This window comes from Lemur catta, chromosome 19 (genome assembly GCF_020740605.2).
Source record: "Lemur catta isolate mLemCat1 chromosome 19, mLemCat1.pri, whole genome shotgun sequence".
Taxonomy (NCBI): domain Eukaryota; kingdom Metazoa; phylum Chordata; class Mammalia; order Primates; family Lemuridae; genus Lemur; species Lemur catta.
In genome coordinates this window covers 18294214-18315778 of record NC_059146.1, presented here as the reverse complement: position 1 = coordinate 18315778, position 21565 = coordinate 18294214, and the positions used below count along the sequence as shown (strand labels likewise).

The 21565-nt window shown below is 47.8% G+C and overlaps 1 protein-coding gene across 1 annotated transcript; it reads right to left on the bottom strand.

Moving 5' to 3' along the window:
* Positions 1 to 7560: 7560 nt before the first annotated feature.
* On the bottom strand, positions 7561 to 19796 carry LOC123624167 (extracellular calcium-sensing receptor-like). The gene is made up of 6 exons (XM_045531799.1): positions 19788 to 19796; positions 18664 to 18987; positions 14906 to 15721; positions 12306 to 12518; positions 10997 to 11120; positions 7561 to 8606 (listed from the first exon to the last, which is right to left on the bottom strand). Exons 1-6 carry the CDS (start codon positions 19794 to 19796, stop codon positions 7627 to 7629), a joined length of 2466 nt encoding a protein of 821 aa, XP_045387755.1. The 3' UTR covers positions 7561 to 7626.
* Between the last annotated feature and the right edge of the window lie 1769 nt (positions 19797 to 21565).

Genomic DNA, 21565 nt, shown 5'->3' with positions numbered 1-21565 from the left:
ATTTTTTTCCCCTTGAGTCAACATGTATTGAAAGGCACTTGGGAATAGAGCGGCGAACGGGGCTAAGGAAACCGCCGCCTTGGCAGCTGCCATTCAGAGCCACTGTTCAAGATCAAAGACGGGGGATAAAAAGGCTGCTCACCCAGGACCCTTGGACACCGACCCCCAGCCTCCGGCCCTAACTGACTCTGGAGGATCCCCCACAGCAGAGCACACTTAGACCCCTTTGGGGTCCTCCCGGAGTCTCTTTCTCACCTGTTATGGGGGTGACCCTCTCCCGGTACATCCTCCCAACCTTTCCTCCTCACTCTCCTTCTCTGTTCTTCTGTCCACCTTCGTTTCCACTGCTCCTAGGGTCTGCTCTGGTTGTTCCCATGCTCAGCATCTCAGTGGGAGATCAACTTCTCACGCACCACCCTGCTTCCTGAGCATTTATTGAGCTCCTATTATGTGAGCCTGGTATGGAGGCTTCCAAGGCAAGTCAGACCTGTCTGCGGCCTGTGAGGATCCACAGTATATGGAGGTTGACAGGGAAGAAATGCAATTAGAGTGGCTCAATTTGTGTGACTGTGTGCATGTGTGGGTTCCAGAGAAGTAAAGGATCAGCTCTGTTAGGAAAGGGATAGGTGGCCTCAGAAAAGGCATTGTCCAGTGGAAATCAATTAGACTGGGTATCTGACAGATGGAAGAGGTTGTCCAGGCAGAGGAAACAGTGAATGCAAAGGGCTTGGGAGCATGTTAGAGTTAAGTACGTGGCTTAAAGTTGTTAGAGAAGAGAGTATCAGAGATTGACAAGAGTGGGAGGAGAGATGCAGCTTTTGCTATGTAAGTTACAGGGAACCATTGAAAGGTTTGAGGCAGGGAAGTGGTGAGGTTATTACATGTGAGTTTTAACGAAGTAGTGGGGCAGCTAGCGTAGAAGAAGGGACTGTAACGGGGTGAGACCAAAGGCAGGGTGGCCATTTAGGAGTCTGGACTTGAGTGAGCAGTGGGCAAGAGAGATCCTGGAGATATTTCCGCTAGAGAAGGAGGGTCATTTAAAGAAACAGGCCTGTGGGTTGGGCTTTTATGGGCGGTGTTGGCACTCACTGTGGGTGGGCAGAGGGGAGTAGCCCTTTCAGAAGGAGAGAAGTTCCAGTAGGACAGGGTGAATTTGAGGGGGAGGCCCAGGAGAGAGGTAAGGTGGAAGGGACAAGGTGCTGGGAGGGGCCCCGGCTGGCAAGAAGGTGAGCCCATACAGAGAGCGGCACCGAGGGGAAAGGAGTTTCTGCATGGTACACCCACACTTCCCACCTCTCACAATCGAGCGATTGAGTGGAGAAAGAGATGCTGGAGAACAAGCAGTGACAAAAGTAAGAGGAGAGTGTCTCTCCGTTTCCCTTCCATCTCCCTACAGCTCGTCCTCCACCAGGCAGTCAGGGCAGTTTTTAGGCTCTCACATCAGGTCCCTGCTTCACATTCTGTACTGGCTTCCCATTGTAGTCAGAGTAAAACCCAAATCCAGTTCAGAGCTTAGAAAACTCAGCAGGGCTGGCCTCTGTCCCACCTCACTCCCCACCTCAATCCCTCAAGCTCATCTCCTGTCACCCCCGCCGGATCCTGGATGCCAGCAATTCCTCCAATAGGGCAAGCCCATTCATGCCTCACAGCCTTCTTGCTGTTCCTTCTACCTGGAATGTTCTTCCTTGTACAACCACAGGGTTACTTTTCTTCTTCATCTGGATCTCAACACAGATGTTACATCCCAGTAATAGCCAGCTCTGACTCATCCTCTCTGATTCTCAATCACATTACCCTCTTTTGTTTTCTTTATATCAGTACTATCTAAAATCGTAATTGTCTTCTACAGAAGCTAAGTTTTATGATATGCAGTCATTTAATACCTGCTCTACAAACCTTAGTGTTCATACAAGAAAGGACTAAAATTCATGTCCTAAAGAGAGAGGAGGTAGCTCTGTTCACGCTTAAGAGAGAACTCACTGACTTCGACCCAAGGATATCAGGAAACTAGATGAAGAAAAACATCCCTACTATAGTATGAATATTTTTGTTCCCTGCAAAACTAATGTTGAAATTTAATCTCCAATGCAACAGTGTTAGGAGGTAGGGCCTAATGGGAGGTATTTAGGGCCCTCATGAATGGATTAATACCATTATAAAGGGGTTGATGCAGGGAGTTTGTGTCTTTTTTTTTTTTGGAGACAGACTCTCACTGTGTTGCCCGGGCTAGAGTGCTGTGGCATCAGCCTAGCTCACAGCAACCTCAAAAACCTGGGCTTAAGCAATCCTCTTGCCTCAGCCTCCCGAGTAGCTGGGACTACAGGCATGCGCCACTGTGCCCAGCTAATATTTTCTATATATTTTTAGTTGCTCAGCTAATTTCTATTTTTTTTAGTAGAGATGGGGTCTTGCTTTTGCTCAGGCTGGTCTCAAACTCCTGAGCTCAAACAATCTGCCTGCCTCGGCCTCTCAGAGTGCTAGGATTACAGGCGTGAGCCACCACGCCCGGTCTCAAGACTCTGCTTAATTATCTATGTTCATTTCTGTTTCCTACTATGCCTTTGTCCAAGTGCACACAGAGGGTGATACAGTTACTACAGGCTCTGCATATTTCACTACATATCACTAGGCATTTTCCATGTTTCTGCACAGTGTTTATAACTATAGTTTATAGTCACTTCCTGAAACAAACTAGAAGCAGCCAAACTTTCCAGCACTGGAGGAACAATGAAGTAAAGAATGGTACTATGGCTCTTTGGAATGCTACATTCAGTCATTTAGCCAAACATCAGCAACCTATTTTGACTTCTCAGCAATAGCCCTCCCTGTACTAGTTGATTGCATTAACTAGTATTATCAAAGAGAGTTCATCATTACTCACTGGCAACTTCCGTATGTATCAAATGCCACCCAGGTTCAGCCCTTCTCTGAGAATAAGTCAAAAAGACAAAATCTAAATGTATTTGCGTAGCTTTTATACATTAAAATGAAATGTCTAGTTCTTTTCCTCTCATATGAGTTCTTTGGTGCCCAATAAAGGTAGAACCTTGATTGAAAGCTTTCCCACATTGATGACATTTATATGGTTTCTCTCCCGTATGACATTTATATGGTTTCTCTCCCGTATGGATTCTCCTGTAAACTATAAGGTGAGAGTTGTGGCTGAAGGACTTTCCACATTCATTACATTTGTAAGGTTTCTCTCTAGTGTGTGTCCTTTTATGTTGTGTATATGATGAGTGCTCACGAAAGGCTTTCTCACATTCATTACATTTGCAGGGTTTTTCTCCAGTATGTATTCTCTTATGCATATTAAGATTAGATCTTCCACTGAAAGATTTTTCACATTTATAGGGTTTCTCTCCAGAGTGAGTTCTTTGATGTACATGAAGGTGAGAATTTTGACTAAAGCATTTTCCACATTTATTACGTTCATAAGGTTTCTCACCAGTGTAAATTCTCTGGTGCAAAATGAGGTGAAGGCTCTATCAGAAAGACTACCCACATTCATTACATTCATAAGCTTTCTCTCTACTATGATTTCGCAGACAGTGGGAAAGTGACGAAAGCTTCTTAAAGGCATTCTCACACTTATTACATTCATAGGCTCTTCCCCCAGTAGGAGTTCTCAAAACCTGAGAGAGGTGTGAGCTATGGGTAAAAAAAATCCTCACTTTTTTGCATTCATAGAATTTCTCTCCTGCATTAATTATTTCATGTGCAGAAAAGTGTATGCTCTCGTTGGTATAATTACTATGCTCATTCAGTTTATACAGTTTTTCCAAGGCTTGTCCACAAGCATTGCCTTTACATTGTTTCTTTCCTGCCAAGATTACCAGATGATTTGCTACAGGAAAATTATGCTACAAGTTTTGAAACCTTGAGTCAATTTGATGGAAACATTCTTCAATAAGGAATCTGTGTGAAGGAATACAGTCTGAACAGAAGGTGCATTTTCCCACAACTTCAGCACTTTCCCAGTTCCTGTTCTGAGTCTTTGCTTGCCCTTGTTTATATTCCATTGGCCCCACACTGCCATCATGCACCTTCTGCTTTTCAGATTCATCCTCAGATTCCCAGGCATCTGCCATGGTGGAACACCAGGAATCACCCATCATGGATCTTGGGAGGTTCATGCCGCTGGGTAATTTCTCACCAGAAATGGTCTCTGTTGATGGACACTCTTGGCTTTTAGGTCTACTCTTCCGTTCTGGAGGAAATGAAAAAGAGTTTAGGTGCTTGGAAAAAAACTCCTAGAGTGAGAAGGATGAGATAAAAGCAATAAAATGTGCAAGACATGGGTTGAAGTTTTTAAATAACAACTAAGGGAAGAGATGGAGCTTTGAGAAGACAAGTCAAAATTTACACACAGAACAAGAGGAATTCACAGGAAGACTGATCAACGAAAAGAGTGATCAGCAAAACAGGCAGAGGGGACACCACTAGAGGAAACATCATGGAAGAGGCAGACATTCCCTAACATAAAATATTCAGGACAGCCTCCCTTCTTTAATGCTTCGATGTCTCAGAATTCTAATCCATCTGCCTTCCTAATATCCATTCCTCTTGCAATTGACACCAGGTAAATCTTACTACCAAATTGGTTTTACAATGCCAACCATCCAGAAGCAGGGTCAAACTGCCACATCTATTCTTTGTTCTTTCTTCTGCTGGGTTTCTTTAGTTTTCACTATACATGACCATTCCGCCATTAAGATACAGCTTATTCTCTGCTCAAGACCTTCCTTTGATCCCCAAGGTCTTAGCTATCAGCAACCTTTCCCTTTAATCTCATAATTTGGGTCCCAACTCCCAGGTCATCTCCTCTAAGAGACCCTCTGCAACATCCCAGCCAATACAGGAGCCAATAAAGGTTCCTCCTCACTTTCCATCTCGTTGTCCTGTCTTTAGTTGCCTCATTTTACTGTTTAGCACTATTTATTAAATATCATCACTTTGTTCATTTGTTTCCTTATTATCTGCCCCTTCCCAAAACACTACACACTAGGCTTTGAGCTCTGTATCATCAGGCCTGTTCATATTGTCACCAGTGCCCAGCATAGCACCTGGTACACTGTGGGTGCTTGAGACATGTCTGCTGGGCACGGGGTCTCCGGGGATTTGCAGTCCAGTCCCCTAGAATTCCCAGTCAGCATCAGGCAGGCGTCCTGACCCCCAGGAGCGCGCGGTCGGTGGCTCCGAAGAGTCCAGGAAGCCTCGAGATGAGGATTCGGGAGTTGCAGTCACGGTGCAGGTCCCAGCTTTGCCCACTGGGGATTGCGGGTGGGTGCAGAGGTGGGCGCTAAGCACTCCACATCCCAGAAGGCTCCACGGCGGGCTGTGGGTGCCCGAGCTGCGCACGCACATCGGAGGCTGCGTGGGCGGGCGGCATGCTCGGTTGGGGGAAAGGGTGTGGGCTAGCGAAGGCCGCGGCCTCCGCCTCGGCAGATGCAACCTCCTGGGCAAGCAACAGAAACAAGTGTAGCGGTGTCCTTTTTATATGAGATGAAGGTATTGCGCTGTCATGTTCATGTCTGAGTGTCTCTGATCATTGGGTAGGTCATAAAAGCAAGCTTCGTGCATGAATTATTTGATATTCAATTACATGTAGGGCTTTTTTGCCTTTTTCAACTAAATCACTAAGTATGTTATAATAAAGGTTCTCACAGCATTTGTGTTCTATTAAAATCAGATAATCTTGCTTGAGTCATTTTTTTCTTAAGTTTATTTAGTAGTAGTATTTAACTTGGAGAATCTTCCCATGCTGTCAACTAGAATTGTCTATAAAAGTCTTAAAGCAAAACAGAATTGGAGACGGAGCCTTGGATTACCTTTTCTCATAGACCTCTCAAAACTCTCTGAGAAGGAGCTGCTCGAGGTGAGCCGTATGTTTGACTGAGGTGAGGCATGTTTACCATTTGAAATGTGGATATCTGCAAAGAGCACCCTTGATAAAAGTGACTCCATCTTAGAAAAAGACTTTGCTTTAAAAGGCACCATGCCAACAGAGACAAGATGTTTACAGCCTATACCCAATCAGATAAGGGCATAACACTTTACAGTCCCCACCGGACAACTCGAGGTCTATAAAAAGAGGATTTTTCTGGCCAGCCATTTCTATAGCAACTGTCCTGCTCTCACTCTGGTAAGCAACTAGGCATGTGCCAGCAAAGGTTCTGCCAAATTAAGAGCTCTTCCTTGCAAGACACAGACTGCTCTGCTGACGACTGACCAAATCAGTCCAGGATGTTCTTGTCCACCTCACTTTCCTTGAACTGCTTTGTTAACCCCCTTTCCCATCCCCTTTTTCTCTTGATGCTAAATATTACTTTGATGTGGAAATTTTAATCTAACATATATTGATTAAATATATGATTATGTATGGTTTGTAATATTGACTGACTTGTAAAGTGGCTTGTGCCTGTGTGTTCTATAGTCAGAGCCATTCACTCTGACTATTGAGTTGAATGGGCAGTACTAAGGAGAATTGCCTCCTTGGGAACTGTACCTAGCTCGTGATTTTTATGATTGAAATAGCATCAATAAAAGCTTGACATTGTAGAAAGAGAAACATGCGTGGATCTGGTTATGTCTGACCTTGCATGGCTCACAACAGTATCTTACAGAGCTCTGAGTCTGAGTACTATGGTACTTGAAGTGAGATATTTTTCCCTTACATGACTGTGTACTCCCTCATTCCTCCTGCCGTGTTTCTGTACGTGGTGGACCCACCAATCCATGTTCTCTAAAGTCCTCTTTGAGATCCTGTAAGAAATTTTTCAGGAAACTATTTATTAGAGAGAATTTTGGACATAAACAAGAGTGGACAGCAGAGGACAGTGAACCTCTATGTCCCCATCATGTAGCCCTGATCAACCCACAGCCAATCCTAAGAAGCCTCTCCACCGTTTTGAATCATTTGAAAACAAATCTCAGACCCTACACCACTTCACCTACTATATGTAATTCCAAAAGATAAGCACTGTTTTCTCACATAACCATAATCCCATTATTAAAACTACAAAAAAATTTACCTCCTTTACATCACTGAATAGTCAGTATTCCAATTTGTAATTCTTTTTTAATAGTTTGATCTTTTCAAAAAATCAGGATATAACAAAAGTCCATACTTTGTCATTGATTATCCTTTTTTCAGTAACAACTTGAGAAATAGTTCACATACCATACAATTCATCCACTTAAATTGTACAATTCAAAGGTTTTTAGTATATTCACAAAATTGTGCAACACTCACCAAAATTAATTTTAGAACTTCATCATCCACAAAAGAAGTGCTAAACCCCTAAGCCATCACCCATCAACCCGAAATCACCCTCTTCCCCAGCCCTAGGCAACCACTAATATATGTTATATCTCTATGGATTTGCCTATTCTGGATATTTCATGTAAGTGGAATCTTACAGTATATGGTCTTTTGTGCCTGGCTTCTTTCGCTCAACATTATGTTTTCAAGGTTCATCCATGTTGTAGCATGTGTCAGTACTTCATTCCTTTTTAATGTCCAATAACATTCCATTGTATGCATATGCCACATTTTGTTTATCAATTCATCAGTTGATGGGTATTTGGGTTGTTCTCACTTTTGGCCATTATAGATAGCGTTGCTCAGCGAGGACTGGCTCGTGAGGATGGGCCTTGGGGGAGACGCCTGCTCTGAAGCTCCTTGCTCTGTCTTTCCTGCTGAGCCCAGCGTCCTCGCCTCAACCAGTCTGGGGTATTTTGCTCTGGCTTCAGCAGGATGATGTAGCACTTGGGGATAAAGATGCCACCCAGCAGCCCTGCAGTGGAGGCCAGGATAGAGAAGATCTCCACAGCCACAGTGGACTTGCCCCGGGCACTGTGGTACAGGGGCAGGAAGGCTGTCCAGACGCTGCAGAAAAGCAGCATGCTGAAGGTAAGGAACTTAGTCTCGTTGAAGGCATCGGGCAGACCCCTGGCCAGGAAGGCCACAGAGAAGGTGACCCCGGCCAGGAGGCCCAGGTAGCCCAGCACGCAGTAGAAAGCGACACCAGAGCCCTCCTGGCACTGGATGACAATGTGGCTGGGCTCTGAGGCTGTGTCCCTTTCTGGAAATGGCGGGGAGGTGCCCAGCCAGACCCCACAGAGAACAACCTGCACCAAGGAGGCAACAAGGACTACCGAGGTAGAGGCGCCAGGTCGCAGGCACACCTGGACCCTGTCCCCCGGCCTGGTGACCCTGAAGGCCAAGACCACAGTGAGGGTCTTGGCCAGGATGGAGGAGACAGCCACAGTGAACACAATGGCAAAGGTGGTCTGGCGGAGGAGGCAAGTGGCAGCAGTGGGACGGCCAAGGAAGAGCAAGGCAGAGAGGGCGCAGAGGGCCAGGGAGGTGAGGAGCATGTAGCTGAGAGCTCTGTTGTTGGCCCTGATCACAGGCGTATCCCGGTGCTTCAGAAACACCCCAAGGACCAGCAGCACCAGCCCAGCCAGCATGAGTGCTGCCGAGGCCAGCGTGAGGCCCAGGGGCTCGTCAAAGGCCAGGAAGATCTCTGTCCTGGGCAGGCAGTGGTCTCTGGTGTGGCTTGAGTACTGCTCCTCTGGGCACAGAAGACATTGCTTCATGTCTGTGGGAGACACACAGATCCCATGTCTGCAACGTTATAGTAATGACACCAGCCATGTAGAGGGAGGCTCCTTATGCACCCAACAGAGTGTTTCACATCTGTTAATGTGTTGATGGATTATTCTGAAGTGCTAGTGCTAGGATGGGCCACATTGGGAGCCTGAGGCACAAGGTAGAATGTGCATCCTATATACATGTTTGTATTTGGGCCTTTTAATGGTTAATTTTTTCCAAGTGGTAGTTGTAACTATTCTTATTAGCAATTGTTATGGGCTGAGTTGTGTACCCCCAAAATTTATATGTTGATGTCCTAACCGCCAGTACCTCAGAATGTGACTTTCTTTGGAGATAGATAAATTGGATATGAGGTAATTAAGGTTAAATGAAGTCTTTAGTCAATATGAGTGGTGTCTTTACAAGAAGAGGAGATTAGGCCACAGGTACACACAGAAGGAAGACATGGGAGGAAGAGCAAGAAGGCAGCCATCTGCAAGTCAAGGAGAGAGGCTCAGAAGAAACCAAACCTGCCAACACCTTGATCTCAGACTTCCAGCCTCCAGAACTGTGAGAAAATAAGTGTCTGTTCTTTAAGCCACCCAGGCTGTGGTATTTTGTAATGGCAGCCCGTGCAAACTAATACAGAAATTCTCACCAACTCTGCCACCCATCCTTTAGGATTGTTTCAAATTACTGCTCTGAACCACAATGAGAAAGCTCCATGGCCCCACCAAATGGCTGAAGACTCAGAACTTGATGGCCAGTAAGGATGGGCACTGTGGTAGGCAGAATAATGCCCCTTCCCCAGAGATGTCTAAGCTGTGGAACCTGTGAATCTTACCTCACATGCAAGAGACACTTGGGGAGACTATCCTGAATTATCTGGGTGGATCCAGTGTCATCACATGAACCCTTAAAAGTGGGAAAGGAAGGAAGAAGGCGAAAGCAGAGAAATGTGGCAGAAAAAGAGGCAGGAGAAATATGAAGCATGAGGGATGGGACCCACCAGTGCTGACTTTGAAGATGGAGGGAGCCTATGAGGCAAGGAATTCAGGCAGCTTCTAGAAGCTGAGAATGACCTCTGATGACAGCCCTCATGGAAATGGGGTCGTCAGTCCTACAACCGCATGGAACTGAATCCTGCCAAAAAGCTGCATGAGCTTGGAAGCAGATTCTTCCCCAGAGCCTCCAGTAAGGGACACATTCTTCCCAACAACTTAATTTTAGCCTCGTGGAACCCTAAGCAGTGTACCCAACTGAAGCATGCTGTACCCACACTTTTAAACTGTAGAAATTGTGAGATAATAAATGTGTGGGGGGTTTTTTTTGTTGTTTGGTTTTTTTGTTTTTGTTTTTGTTTTTTTGAGACAGAGTCTCACTTTGTTGCCCAGGCTACAGCGAGTGCTGTGGCATCAGCCTTGCTCACAGCAACCTCAAACTCCTGGGCTCAAATGATCCTCCTGCCTCAGCCTCCCGAGTAGCTGGGACTACAGGCATCCACCACAATGTCCAGCTAATATTTTCTATATATTTTTAGTTGTCCAGCTAATTTCTTTCTATTTTGAGTAGAGACGGGGTCTCACTCTTGCTCAGGCTGGGTGTGTTGTTTTAAGCCAATAAGTGGGGGGTAATTTGTTGCAGTAGCAACAGGAAACTAATACAGGGGCAATTGGGCATTGCATACACTTGTAGTGGGAATGTCAACTGGGACAACCACCAGTGTCTGTTCAAGCTGCATGTACATCTACCTGTGGCCCAGTAATGCCATACCCAACAGAAATTCATCCATATGTCCCCAAAAGACACAGTGGCACTGCTCGTTACAGCCCCTGATCAAACCCCCCTCCCTGTTGGAATGGATGAAGTAGCCGTGGCCTATGCACACATTGGAATCTTGCCAAGGAGGAGAGCAAGAGAGCCACAGCTACGCATAACCACTGTGGTGAATCTCACAAACATAATGCAGAGGAAAAAGTGAGAAACAAAAGGATGCTCACCATGTGATTCCACTTATAGGAGGTTAAAAAACAAGCAAAACTCATTGAAGCCAACAGAAGCCAGGATAGCGGCTATATGGGCAGGGAAATGACCAGGAGGGGCACGAGGGCCTTCTGGGGACAGGTCATGTTGTTTCTCGCTCGATAAGGGGGACCAAGGACGCTGAGTATTTGTTAGGGGAGGATTCATCAGGCTGCACACTTATGACCCATGCATTTATCTGTGTAGTTCAATAAAACATTTACCTAAAAGTACTTGTAACAGTAGCTTCCTAGCCAGCAGTCCCATGTCCAAAGTCCACAGAAGGCTGGAGATTGTGCAACAACTGGATTGGGAATTTGAGAGGCTGTGGGGGCTTTGATGGCCCCTTAGGATTCAGCCTCCACAAGCCCTCACCTATTTGGTCTGCAAAGTGTCCCTCCGGGCAGCGGCTGCACTCGAAACAGCAATGTGGGAACCCCTGTCGGGGAATCTGGCTGAATCCTGGAGCACAACTCCTGCTGCAGACAGAGCTGGGGACCTGGGGACAGACCAGCAGGGGTGTGATCAGTGACTGGCCCACGGGCACAGGACACATGTCCTGTCCCGAACCAGCCCAGAGAAAAAATCCAGTGATCTTCCCACCCACAGGATGAGGCTGCTTTCAGGGGAAAAAATCATCGCAGTTACATAGAGCAGGCAGACTGGAGAAGCTCCCATAAATGTAGCAAATGAGTAGACCCTTGGGAGGGGCTCCACCTGGCTCACCTGGCTGATGGTGGGAAAGCTTAGTCTCAGTGTGAAATGGCGCCTTTCCAGTCTCTCTGAGACTCCTGCATCAAGAATTGCAGGTGCTGACCACCCCCCGCCAACACACACAACCTTGCATTGTACCACCAGTGGCCCTCCCATCTACACAGGATCTGACAAGGGGCAATTCTGCCTCCCTCAGCTTCCCTCCCACCTCCAGGCAAGAGTCAGAGGGAGGAAGAGGGTGAGAATGCCTTGGAGGGAAGTGTGGAATGCTAGGTTTCTCCCACCCTCAGAAAGGAGAAGAAGGCCCTTCCCAGCTCAAGCCAATTGGAAGGCACTTCAAGAGAATCCTCTGAACACTCATCCTGTGTCCACTGGGTTTGTGGGGTGCAGAGCTAGGAGCCTGATTCTCACTTGGAAGACCCAAAGTCCAACACTGCAGGCGCCCCCAAGAACAAGGAAGGCAAGGTTGCAGTGCAGGGGGCCACATGTCCACTAATGGTGGCCAGAAGGATGGGTGTGTCTATGAGCTGGAGTGGACACCTATACACGCCTGTCCCAAGACAGCAACTGAATTTGTTAATAAGTAAAAGGAAAACACTCATTATGCCCACCTCCCAGAATCCCCACGGGAATGTTTGGTGAAGAGTATTGCCATCTTCCCAGGAAAACTATCTGCCTTTCCACTCAGCAGATCCTTAAATACAGACACAATGAAAAATACAAGAAACTCCTGATGCAAACTCTGATTTAACTTCTGTAGCTCTAAATTTTCATTTTTAGTGGTGAGTAAATGCTTTCTCTCCTCAGAGAAGGGTCTAGTATGGCAAAATGGCATCTGAGTTACGACTCACTCAATCTGGAGTCGGATCTGCTCCATGCATCAAATAGGGACATGGACCACCGGCCTCTGTGTTTCCCCCTGACTCTAATACACCAGGACTGGGGTCATTTGTGCACCCAGGGAACTCACCTGGAGCTCCTCCTTCATCAAGTGGATTGTCATTCTGTCCCCCAAAGATGCTCTGGGGTTGACTGTGCCTATGTGGACAAAGTGGAATGGACCCTCCGCAGTCTTCTGCCCACGCAGAATATCAAATTCTGTAACTACATCTCCGTTGGCATCAAACATGATCTCTGTCCCATCAGGGGTCTTGAAATGCACCTTCCTGAGGGATCGAAGCAGCTGGGGATGGAAGGGTGGCATGGTAGGTTGGCAAGGGCCAGTCCCTGGGGTCTGGCCAAGATGTCTCAGGCCATTAGGTGCAGGAGGCACAGGGCCCATGACATCTGCAGGGGCTCATGAAAAAGTCAACAAACATCATTGTCCATCCTGCTCACAACCATATGTATCTTGTGTCCTTAGAGTAGCACCTGGCACACAGTAGAGGCCCAGGAAACCTGAGTGAAGCTAATGAAAACACCCCTTTCCTTGGCCTCGTCCTCCATGGTAACCTCACCAGCCAGCACCACATCTCCTGAGAGATCTCTTTTCAACTTGGCCGCAGTTTTCCACCTGCACCCTGAGTGGCTGGAGAAGATGCCCCGTGAGCTGCCTCTCTCCCCTAGCATCAGAAGATGGTAGGTCAGAGGCTCTGTGAAAATTACATGCTTGATGAGTAAAGTTAACAAGCCACAATGTTTCAGACACTTAAGGTGGCTCATAACAGGCCAAGTAGCCTGGCCATTGAAAGGTTGGAGTACTCGCCAGCTTCTCCGTTCTGTGGAAATGGTTGGAGAGGACAAACACCTATGAGCTTTCCTCTTAGAGGCGTCACCACTAGGAATATTGGAGAGGAGAAGCCACAGATCAAACACTGAGCACGTGGCCGGGCGTGGTGGCTCACGCCTGTAATCCTAGCACTCTGGGAGGCTGAGGCAGGTGGATCGCTCAAGGTCAGGAGTTCGAGACCAGCCTGAGCAAGAGCGAGACCCCGTCTCTATTAAAAATAGAAAGAAATTATCTGGCCAACTAAAATATATATAGAAAAAAAAAATTAGCCGGGCATGGTGGCGCATGCCTGTAGTCCCAGCTACTTGGGAGGCTGAGGCAGTAGGATCGCTTAAGCCCAGGAGTTTGAGGTTGCTGTGAGCTAGGCTGACGCCACGGCACTCACTCTAGCCAGGGCAACAAAGCGACACTCTGTCTCAAAAAAAAAAAAAAAACAAACAAAAAAAACACTGAGCGCATCCAAGGCAACTGGCAGAAGGTGTCTAGAGGCACAAGTTAGCGGTGGTGGGAAAGGGCTCTTAGATACTGTTTATTAGTAGAGAGGGTATGTTCACCAGGATGCGCCCTGGTCTGCAATGCAGAGAGAAGAGCAGGAGGCTCTTTCCCAGACACGGGAGGCCCCTCTCTGGGAAACCTTAGCTGGCGCATGACCTCCTCTTATCAATAAAATGATAATGAGAAAAGCCACATGATAGGGTTGCCTTTCAGATAAAATACAGGTCACCCAGTGAAACTTGAATTTCAGATAAACAATAACTTTTAAGAATGTCTTATGCAATCTTGGGGACATACTTATACTAAAAGATGATTCATTGTCACGCTGAAATTCACATTTGATCAGGTATTTTGTGTTTTTGTTGGCTAGATCTGGCAACCCTCCATGCAGATGAAGCATTTGGCTGGGGGCTCTGAGGAAATCATCTTCTCACCAGCTCTTCCCTGGAGGAGGGTTGGGGTTGGCCACCCCTGCAGGCACCACAGGCTCCTGCCACTTGGCTGTGCTGGGAGTCAGGATCCCAGGGTGTGCACATAACCACAGAACTAGCCCTTCGGTTGGATTTTGTGTATAGCTTGAGTTACAATAATAACAGAATACAATTCAGTTCTTACCACCTGCTGGGCTCCGTTCTAAGTGCTTTATGTATATTAACTCACAACCATCCAAGAGGTAGAATTAATATATTCTCTGTTCTACAAATGAAGTAACTGGGGCCCAGAGATGCAAGCACAACAATTTCTGCCTTGATTGTTCCCCAGTCACCAGCAACTACAGGAACAGGTTGGCCTCACCCAGGGTGCCAGTGGGTCTATATGGGTCACCTCCTATCTGCAAGGAATTTTTAGTGTACAAAGGGCTTTTGCACTATCATCTGACTTAAGGTTCCCAACAACCCTGTGAGTGGACCCTTCTTTCTCCTATTTTGAGATGAGCTTATTGAGATTGAAGAAGTAGAGTTGCCAGATAAAATACAGGAGGTCCAGGTGGATTTCAATTTCAGGTAAAAGGACGACTACTTTTAGTACAAGTATATCCCATATAGTATTTGGTATATACTCATACAAAAAATTGTTTGCTGTTTATCTGAAATTCAAATTTAACTAGGCATTGTGTATTTGCTGAATAGAGCAATGCCACACGGACGTTACTCATCTGAGGTCATACAGCTAGGGTGGACTTAAGACTCTTCATCCAGTGCTCCCGCTGAGATGCTCAGGGCTGTCAGCATAAGGCCTCCTCCCTGAGGAGCGCTGTCTCTGTTCTACCTCCATAGCTCAGGGTGAGTGAATGCCTGGCTTTCTAACCTTCCCTGAATTGTCCACTCCGCACGTTTCTTTCTCACCTGCCAGGGCTGGAAGTGCCGAGTGTCTGCACACACCTCATCCTCACTTTCACAGGCCACCAGATCCTGCAGGGCGTGGGCGATGCTGTAAACTGCCGAGTATGCAACATCTAATTTAATCACTTCCTGGAAAGGATGTTCCTGGACTGACAGACTCTCATTCCCAGAGCAGAATCGGACTCCCCCTTGCATCGTGCTGTTACTCGCTGACCCCTGGCTCCCTTGGGGCCACGTGCATCTGAAGGTGACCTCCCAGAACCTCTTCATGAACATGTCTTCTGGGGTCCTGGTGGGGTGCAGGCGAGAGAGGAACTCAGGAAGCCCAGGGGCCAGGCTGGTGTGCTGCAGAAGGCTGAAGGAGCCCTGCAGGACCTGGGAGACACCTGGTGTGTTCAGGGCAAACGCTATGTGCAGAGTCTCTCGGCTGACCCAGACCTGGCCCATGGTGCCACGGCCCAGCAAGCGCTGCAAGATGAGCTGGAAATTTGAGTTGCTCAAGAAGACCAGAATGATAGTGGCAGTGCAGTTCTCCATCTTGTGGACGATGGTGTTGATCTTCTCCAGGGACTGTAGGGAGGGGATGTGGAGGTGGAACTCGATGCAGACTCCGGCCTTGCCCAGCTCCCGGGTCACCAGAGAGCTGCTCTGCTGCCCAAAGTCATCATCCTGTGCCAAAATGCCCACCCAGGACCATTGGAAGTGGAGCACCAGCTGGGCCAGTGCGTGAGAGGACATGAGGTCACTGGCCAGGGTCCGAAGGAAGGACGGGAACTGGGTCTTGTCACTGAGGCTGGCCAGGGTGGATGAGTAGCTGACCTGCAAGGGAAGGGGCCAGGGCAATAGGAGAGGGTGAGAGTCGGGAACTCAGGCACAGGTGATGGTCAGGGTGGAATGGGGGAATGTGGGCAGAGTGAGAACACACCGCGGGTGACTCCTCATCCCAGTTTTGCTACTGAAAGCCCCACATCCCATGAACACCTTCAGCGGGCAACGGGGGATCAAAGCCTGGGGTGCAATCGTCTCTCAGAAGGGAGCAGCTGTTGGACTGCCCAGCCCAGTGTGTCTCCAGTGTCAGTGTGGGACCTTGTTAAGGCTCTGCTCAGAAGGCAGGGGTGGGACCCCAGGGTTTGCATCCCTGACAATCTTCCAGCTGATGATGATTCCCGGTCGACACTCTTGAGTAGCAAGGTCCTAGTGCACCAAAGAACCATCTAGATTACAATTTTAAAAATTTAGATGCTTGGACCAGCTCTCCCCTCCCCGTTCCCTCATTTACTACTTGGGTAAACTGTGTCACTGAGGGTCCATCCCTCATTGTAGGAGAGTTTGCATGAGAGTTTCTGGAAATGATGCTCCTGTGCCCCTCACCCTCTGGACAAGCCCAGACACACCCCTTTGTGGCTCCTTCAATGCAGCCCAGGGGAAGCTGAACTTGACCTTCATTCCTCTCGGTGTCCCTCCTCTTTGCCCACCTCCACGCCATGTTGACGTCTCCGTTTCCTGCCAGGTGGTGTTCTGAGTCTAGCTCTGTCTTGCACAGAGCTGAGAGGTTGTTCTCCACTGGTGCTGGCAATGATTTGGAACCTGCTCATGTGGTCTGGCCATTTAGTGACCTTTGTGGCCTGAGAGATGACAGGGAATCTGGTCAGTCAGTGTTGGCTTGTTTGTCGATTTGTCAATGAAGACACCACTCCACGTGCCCCAGAAGAGAGAAGAGCTCTGTGAAACTGGGGCCAGCGGAGTTTTGTGTGTGTGTTTGCTTTTGGGCCCTGGCTCAGGTACAGAAAGAAGCTGCTCCATCTGTGGGTGTCTGTGGTGGATAAAGGTCTTTCATGCCCCTTATATGAGTGCAAACCACGCTCCCACCACCAGAGGGCAGTAAAGACCTGGGTTACCTGGAAGTTACACTGGGCCAATGGTCCTCTGGCCTGACTGGCTCATGCAGACCTACTAGGCTGACTCAATCTCATAAGGCTGCCAGATTTGGGGAATAAAAATACAGGATCCTCACTTAAACTTGAATTTAGGATAAACAACAAATAATATTTTAGTCTAAGTATGCCCCATGCAATATTTGGGAAAAAACTTATTCATTGTCTATGTGAAATCCAAATTTAACTGGGGTCCTATATTTTACCTGGCAACCCTACATATATAGGAAAACAAGAGTTTCTTGAGTTATGGTCAAGAAGTAGAGTTTCTAATCCTTTAAATGTGCTTGAATTTAAAAGGAAAAGAAGAAAAAGAACAACAAAAAAAAAAAAAAAAAAAAACCAACCTCCTCACAGAAACCTCCAGCTCAGAAGCATTTTACGTAAGAATCCAAGTTGGAGGTAATTAGAGTAAATAGTTGGACAAATTGGGCTGGTTGGATCATTTGGAGTTAAAACACCTCTGATGGCAGTGTGGTTATTTGCAGAGGTTCTTAACAGTCGGTCCCCTTCTCATCAGGATAGAACTGGACTAATTGATTGTGCGATCGGAGCACACACCCGAAGCGTCTCACTTTAGAAGAAATCCCCTCCGCCCAACAACCTGCCAGGAGGAGCAAAAGTTGGGCTTTGCTCTGCGGTCCCAGCACCCAGAAAGTCCCCCAGGCCTAATCTGTGACTTACAGAGCCCCAGCTACACAAGCAGGAAGTCCTCCCCCGGCAGGCCAAGAAACCTAGTAAATTTAAGGCATTCAAAGATAGAAGAATTCACCAAAATTTATAGGTTACACAGTCAAAAATGAGTAAATGTAAAATGGAGTTGTTATACAATGTTAGTGGGAATGTAAAATGGTGCAGCCACTTTGGAAAACACTGACAGATCCTCTAACAGTTAAGCATAGACTTTCCATCTGACCCAGGAATTCTACCAGTACACCCAAGAGAACTGAACAGCCACTGCATGGACGTTCACAGCAGCATTATTCACAATACCCAAAGCGTGGAAACGGCTCAAATGTCCATCACCTGAGGAATGGATAAACAAAATGTGGTCTGTGTACACACTGGAGTATAATATTAATCACCAATGGAAAGGAACAAAAGTTGGACACAGGCGACAACGTGGATGAACCTTGAAAACATCACATTCCGTAAAAGAAGCTTACCACAAAAGACCATTTAGTGTCTGACCCCATTTATAGGAAATGTCCAGAACAAGCAAATCCATAGAGACAGAACACAGATCAGTGGTTGCCAGGGGTAGGGGTGATGGGAAATGGTGGCTAGCGTGGTTGGAGTTTCTTTGTGGGGTGATGAAAATGTTCTCAAACTGATTGTGGTGATGGCTGCACAGCTCTGCATGTACTAAAAGCCACTGAATCACTTGAGTGAGTTGTATGGTAAGCAAATTGTATCTCAATTAACCCGTTAAAAATATAAGCAGAAAAGAAAAGGTGGCCCTTGGACACAGCCACTATTGTGGGCTTGACGCTGAGGACCTGAGATTCAGGAAGTGTCAACGGTGAAGAGACAGAGCTAGTGGCAGGAGCCCATGGCCCGCATCCAAACCCCAGCTCCAGCACCTCTCAGCTGGGTGAGCTGGGACCCGTCACTGAGTTTTCTCTAAACCTCAGCTTCATCATCAGCGCACTGGCAATTATAGTGCTCCCGAAACAGGGTTATCTCGAGGAAGAGAGCAGTGTCAGGCCCATGGAGCATTAGCAGGAAACCTAGGCCCATAGCGGCAGCATCTCAACATTACCTATCACTACTGTCCTGGTTACCATCCTCATTGTTTGTGACAGGAAAAGGCTGTGGATGACTCACCTGGGGAAATTTGTAGAGCCCCAGAAGCCTGGCCATGGGGATGGAAACCACTGAGCGAGTGTCTCCGACCAGGGCAGCCCGGGGAGGGCTGAGCCCACACGTGTAGTTGGGGATGGGCTCCTCGCGCCCTGTGAGAAAGCCCATGGTCTCATGGAGGGCTCCGTGCACTGAGTCCCCCGAGTTCCGGATGGAGAAGCCCAGCGTGAGGTTAGGAAGCAGATGGGGGTCTCTGTTGATCTCCTCAATAGCAAAGACAAAACCCTGAGCCACCTGGTATCCCCACGTGGAGACACTGAGGGAGAGATAAGCCGTGTGGATTGTTTGCTGTGGTGCAGATGTGGCCAGTGACTATGGGGTACCCACATACTCGAGGGGGGTGACCACATCCGGCCCCACAAACACTGTGCACAACATGTTAGGTGCAGCATCAATCAGAACAGGCAAAGGGGTGGGAGGATGGGGAGGCATTGGTCCAAGGGTACCAAGTTCCGTAAGACAGGAGGAATAAGTTTCAAGATCTATTGCACAGCATGGGGAATATAGTTAATAATAATTAATGTCTATTTCAAAATCTCAACAGAATACATTTTAAATGTTTGCATCACCAAAAGAAATGATAAGTATATGAGGTGATGGATGTGATTAACTTGATTTGATTATTCCATGTTATATACATATATCAGAACATCATATTGTGCCCCCCAAATATATACAATTATTATTCATTGATTAGAAAAAATAACGTGACTATATCAATGGATGGCAAGAATGTGGGACAATAGGAAGTCTCATGCATTTCTGGTGGGAATGCAACATGGTACAGTTACTTTGAAAAATACTTTGGCAATTTTTTAATAAAGGTAAACATATTCATTGCATAAAAAAAAAGAAAGAACAACCAAAAGGACTGTCAGGAACTCCCGATGTCAAGAAAGGCACGTTGGGAACACAAGACAGAAACGGGAGACGAGCATGTGGTACAGGAAGCCCAGGGGCTGATCCACTCAGGAAGAGATTCGTTCATTCCACCAATACTTATTCATTCAACAAACACACCCACTGTGTGCCTGGTGCTATTCTAAGCACCAAGGTCGGCAGTGGACAGGAAAGAAAAGAATCCCTGCCTGGTCCATGTAGCGCAGACACAAGGAGGAAACCACGTTTCAGACAAAAGACAGACAAGATAGCAAAGGGGAGAGAAGGGCAGAGGTTGGACCTAGGGAACGACTGACCTGGATTCAGACAGAAAGGATGACCCTGAGAATTAGCCACTGCCTGAGGCCTTGGAGGAGAGCTCTGGAGGTCCCCTCGGCCTTCAGGGCCCCCCCCCAACCCCAGCAGCCGCTCACCTGGAAGACGCCAGCCCGGCTGGTGGGGCAGTGAAATCGAACAGGGTAACATTGTAGAAGTGAAAGATGGAGAAGCTGCCTCCAACCACCACATCCCCAGGACGGTCAAAGCGGGGGCTCTGCCCTGGCTCCCGCCAGCCTATTGGCCCACAAAAGGCCACCCCAGAGAGAGACCCCACAAGGGTGGGAAGCAGAAAGCACAGCCACATGACTGGAACAGCAGCCTAACAGCTGGTGACGCAGCAGCCCCTGTGTGGGGCGCTTTGGATGGACAGTGAAGGGGCTTTTACCTGGGAGCTTACCCTCGATCTGGGACCTGGGGGCTGGGGACACACCTGGAGCCCCGGCCTGAACTGGGGCTGGGTGGCCACTAAACCCCAGGGCCATTAGAAGTTGTTCTTCCTTCTCCTGTGGCTTCCTTGCCTCCCCTTGGCCAAGGATAACAGCTCTCAGGCCGCCTCTGCAGACTTTGGGGAGGGGCAAATGAGTACTCACTGTGTCCTCAGGGACCCTGCAAGTCCAGGGGCAGGTGCTGTAGTTCCGGCTGCTGTTTCTGGAGAGAGCCCCCAGGAGGGTACAAGAGGCCGAGAGCCTCCTGAGCCCCTCCTGCCTCATCTGGAGATGGGGACATCCCCAGAGCTTCCAGAGGCCCTGGGCCAAAAACTCCCACCCCAGGGTCCCCAGGCAGGGACAAAGTGTGTTCGGTCCCAGGAGGCAGCTGCAGGGCTGGCCCAGGCTGAGCTGGCATCTCTGTGGTCGGAGAGGCTGGCTGTGAGCAACTCCCTAACACAGAGCAGGACGGCTTGTGCTTACATCCCTCAAGGCCTGGTTGCAGCTCTCTGTGCCAGAAGAAACACTCAACTAACATCATTAGCCATCAAGGACATGCAAAGAGGGCGGGGGTGGTAGCTCACGCCTGTAATCCCAGCACTCTGGGAAGCTGAGGTGGGAGGATCGCTTGAGCTCAGGTATTCAAAACCAACCTGAGCAAGAGTGAGACCCCCATCTCTACTATTAATAAAAATAGAAAAAATTATCTGGGCATCGTGACATGGGCCTGTAGTCCCAGCTACTTGGGAGGCTGAGGCAGGAGAACCCCTGGAGCCCAGGAGTTTGAGGCTGCAGTGAGCTGTGATGATGCCACTGCGCTCTACCTGGGGCAACAGTGCAAGACTCTGTCTCAAAAAAAAAAAAAAAAAGGACATGCAAGCAGCACAGTGAGGGGATACCCCTTCACATCCACTAGGATGGCTGTGATAACAACAACAACGAAACATTAAAAGAGGAAAAAAACAAAAACTAACAGATGTTGCCGAGGATGTGCAGAAATTGGAACACTTGCACATTGCTGGTGGGAATGTAACATGGTGCAGCTCCTTTGGAAAACTGTCTGGCAGCTCCTCAAAATGTTAATCACAGAGTTACTACAGGACCCACCAGTTCCACTCCTTCGTACATGCACAAGAGAAATAATAACATAAGGCCACACATAAATGTTTACAGAAGCATTAACCAAAAGAGCCAAAAAGAGGGAACAATTCCCAAGGCCCACC

Excerpts from the sequence above, each read along its gene's own strand:
- LOC123624167 (XM_045531799.1), bottom strand. Across the intron at positions 15,722-18,663 it reads GGCTCTACAAATTTCCCCAG|GTCAGCTACTCATCCACCCT; the intron begins GTGAGTCATCCA and ends CTTCCCTTGCAG. Across the intron at positions 8,607-10,996 it reads ACACTTTGCAGACCAAATAG|ACATGAAGCAATGTCTTCTG; the intron begins GTGAGGGCTTGT and ends TGTCTCCCACAG.